The sequence below is a fragment of the Chiloscyllium plagiosum genome, unplaced genomic scaffold (assembly GCF_004010195.1).
Source record: "Chiloscyllium plagiosum isolate BGI_BamShark_2017 unplaced genomic scaffold, ASM401019v2 scaf_3828, whole genome shotgun sequence".
NCBI lineage: Eukaryota > Metazoa > Chordata > Chondrichthyes > Orectolobiformes > Hemiscylliidae > Chiloscyllium > Chiloscyllium plagiosum.
This window is the reverse complement of record NW_025209751.1, coordinates 13513-17387: the sequence shown is the minus strand read 5'-3', so window position 1 is coordinate 17387 and position 3875 is coordinate 13513. Positions and strand designations below refer to the sequence as shown.

Genomic DNA, 3875 nt, shown 5'->3' with positions numbered 1-3875 from the left:
CAATTACAGACCAGTCAGTCTTACATCTGTGGTCAGTAAAGTTTTGGAAAGAATTCTGAGGGATAGGATTCATGACTATTTGGAAAAGCACAGTGTGATTAAAGGCAGTCAGCATGGCTTTGTGAGAGGCAGGTCATGCCTCACAAATCTTATTGAATTCTTTGAGGAGGTGAAAGTGAGGACTGCAGATGCTGGAGATCAGAGCTGAAAATGTGTTGCTGGAAAAGCGCAGCAGGTCAGGCAGCATCCCAGGAGCAGGAGAATCGACGTTTTGGGCATGGCTCATGCCTGAAACGTCGATTCTCCTGTTCCTTGGATGCTGCCTGACCTGCTGCGCTTTTCCAGCAACACATTTTCAGCTTCTTTGAGGAGGTGTCAAGACAGGTCGATGATGGTTGAGCAGTGGATGTGGTGTATGTGGACTTCAGCGAGGCATTTGATAGGGTTCCCCATGGTAGGCTCATTCATAAAGTCAGGAGGTATGGGATACAGGGAGATTTGGCTATCTAGATTCAGAGTTGGTTGGCTGACAGAAGGCAGAGAGTGGTTGTAGATGGAAAGTATTCTGCCTGGAGGACAGTGTTGAGTGGGGTCCCGCAGGGTTCTGTTCTTGGGCCTCTGCTCTTTGTAGTTTTTATAAATGACTTGGATGAGGAGGTTGAGGGGAGGGTTAGTAAATTTGCAGATGACACAAAGGTTGGAGGTGCCGTTGATAGTATCGAGGGATATTGCAGGCTGCAGTGCGACATAGACAGGATGCAGAGCTGGGCTGAGAAATGGCAGATGGAGTCCAACCTGGATAAATGTGAAGTGATGCATTTTGGAAGGTCGAACTCGATGCTGAATATAGGATTAAAGACAGGATTCTTGGCAGTGTGGAGGGACAGAGGGATCTGGGTGTGCAAGTACATAGATCCCTCAAAGTTGCCACCCAAGTGGATAGGGTTGTTAAGAAAGCATATGGTGTTCTGGCTTTCATTATCAGGGGGATCGGGTTTAAGAGTCATGAGGTTTTGCTGCAGCTCTACAAGTCCCTGGTGAGACCACACTTGGAATATTGTGTCCAGTTCTGGTCGCCTACTATAGGAAAGATACAGAGGCTTTGGAGAGGGTGCAAAGAAGGTTTACCAGGGTGCTGCCTGGACTGGAGGGCTTACCTTATGAAGAAAGGTTGACTAAGCTCAGACTTTTCTCTCTAGAGAGAAGGAGGAAGAGAGGTGACCTGATCGAGGTATACAAGGTAATGAGAGGCGTGGAAAGAGTCAATAGCCAGAGACTTTTCCCCAGGGCAGGATTGACTGGTACGAGGGGTCATAGTTTGAAGATATTAGGAGGAAGGTATAAAGGAGACGTCAGAGGTAGGTTCTTTATGCAGAGAGTTGTGAGTGCATGCAATGCATTGCCAGCAGTGGTGGTGGAAGCAGAGTCATTGGGGACATTTAGGCAACTGCTGGACAAGCACATGGACAGCAGTGAGTTGAGGGGTGCGTAGGTTAAGTTATTTTATTTTACATTAGGATTAATCCTCGGCACAACATTGTGGGCTGAAGGGCATGTTCTGTGTCATACGTTTCTATGTTCTATGGAATCTAATTGAGCTGTTCATGGGGATTTATATACAGAATAACAGATATCCGGGAGGGAGTTACACACTAGAATCTAATCGAGGTGTTCGGAGCGGTTTATGTACAGAATAACAGATACCCGGGAGTGAGTTATAGACAGGAATTTAATTGAGTATTCGGGGTGGTTTATGTATAGAATAACAGATACCTGGGAGAGAGTTACAGACTGGAATCTAATCGGGGGGAGGGGTTCAGGGTGGGCTGCATAACTGAGTCACAAAAATGTATTTGCTGTGATCCTACCTGAATTGACTCTGACACCTGTTTGTGCCTGTTTTTTGCAGATTGCAGTTCTTCATCTGTTATTGCCTCTCGCAATGCCTGTTGGGAAATGAGGGAGTCTAGCTCCAATAATGTTGACACATGGCAGTACAGGTTCGTGAATCTCTCCCTGTAGCAGCTGAAGTGAACTGGAACAAGAGACAGCAGGAGCAATGAGATGTTCTGTCTGACTGTGTTTACTGTACAAATAATCAAAGCTTACATTCCCTCGGACACATCCCCAGCAATCCATGCAGCCCATTAATCAACATCCTGTTCCAAACATCTCAAGTTCACACATTGTAAGGAAGATATAAATGTGCCTTACATCCTGCCAGGCTTGCAGTACGAAGAGTAGCTAATGTCTGGTGGGACTCTTTGCCATTATAACCTAGTTCTGGGAATTGACCTCCAGATTGATAGTGACAAAGCAACATGAGAATTCAAAAATGATGCTCAGAATTCTTGAACAGTAATAAATCCTGCCAGTTAAACAGTGATAGGCCAAAAGAAATATGGAAACATTGAAACCAGCAGCAGGAACAGACCAATCAGCTCATCAAGACCATTCTACCATTCAAAATGATCAAACAAAGCAAAGGATGAAAATAAATGGGGAAAATAAACTGTGGGAGTAAACTTGCAAGTAAGACCAAGATAGACAGCAAGACTAACTTTAAAAGAGAAAAAGTCAAAGTGAACACAGGCTCCTTACAACACTTATATTCATCCATAAAAATGATCCCAATCTTCCAGTTGCCTCCCACTTCACCACCCTACCATGTTCCCTGGCTGACATCTCTGTCTCAGACTCACTGCAGTACTCCAGCCAAGCTCAAAACAAGCTGGAAGTACACCACCCCATGTTCCACAGGGGTGGTCTATAGCCTTCTGGACTCAATACAGAGTTCAACAACTTCAGGGCATGAAGCACCTTCTCCCATGACCTTACCCCACCTTCACACAACAGGCCTTATCACAGAGTCTGCTTTTACACACACTAACAGTCTCTATTAGCAGCTAGTCGTTCTCCCAGGCTGACCTTTGCCCTTTCTTTTCGTTCCCTTTGGGGTTTATCTTTTATTCTTAGCCTCTGCACCACCCTATCATCTGCATAAACACAAGCGTTTTCCAAGCTCCATCATTTCTGAGGAAGGGTCACCAAATCTGAAACATTAACTCTGATTTCTCTCCACAGATGCTGCCCGACCTGCTGAGTTTTTCCAACAATTTCTGTTTTTGTTTCTGTACTAGAGAGAGATATCAGGGTCTGTCCTGTACAGGGAGCAGCCAGACTGTGAGATTAAACTGGCAGGGGATCAGAGTTCAACAATAGTCCAGCAACAGCAGCAAAAATCACCACCAGAGAAAGAATGAAAGAAATTTTCACAACAGCATGTCTCACTCACAACAACCTCAGGGTAGTCAGCACAAAGGAAGCAGTGAAAGCTCACAATGACAATTCCACACACCGATTTCAAACATCTGCAGCGGGAGGTAGAGGAACTTGCTGCGATGATGAGAAGGATTGCGTTGTCCAGGAGCAGCGCAGACTGAGTCAGAGGACGGCAGGAGCAGGAGGAAGGCAATGTCGGGACTGAGTTCCAGCACCTCCTGAGTGTAGACACGGAACCGCTGCACCTGTCAACCACAACAGACATGCAGAAACCAGGAGGACATTCCAGAGAAATGGCCACTCACACACACACGCAGCACACATACTCACAAACAAGTGTCACATATACCGGGGTACATCAGAATGTGACAGTGAGGGGTGTGGGGTATATCTGGATCAGTGGTGCTAGAAGAGCACGGCAGTTCAGGCAGCAACCGAGGAGCAGTAAAATCGACGTTTCGGGCAAAAGCCCTTCATCAGGAATAAAGGCAGAGAGCCTGAAGTGTGGAGAGATAAGCTAGAGGAGGGTGGGGGTGGGGAGAAAGTAGCATAGAGTACAATAGGTGAGTGGGGGAGGGGATGAAGGTGATAGG

The 3875-nt window shown here is 46.2% G+C and overlaps 1 protein-coding gene across 1 annotated transcript in view; it reads right to left on the bottom strand.

Moving 5' to 3' along the window:
- Positions 1-1868: 1868 nt before the first annotated feature.
- The window catches only part of LOC122546823 (ankyrin repeat and fibronectin type-III domain-containing protein 1-like), a gene marked incomplete at its 3' end in the record, with an annotated part of 12570 nt that continues 10563 nt past the window's right edge, over positions 1869-3875 (bottom strand). The window contains exons 6-7 of the mRNA XM_043685446.1: positions 3359-3527; positions 1869-2035 (exon numbers count right to left, since the gene is read on the bottom strand). Coding sequence (XP_043541381.1) covers positions 1869-2035; positions 3359-3527 — 336 coding nt within the window. The remainder of the gene's footprint in view (positions 2036-3358; positions 3528-3875) is intronic.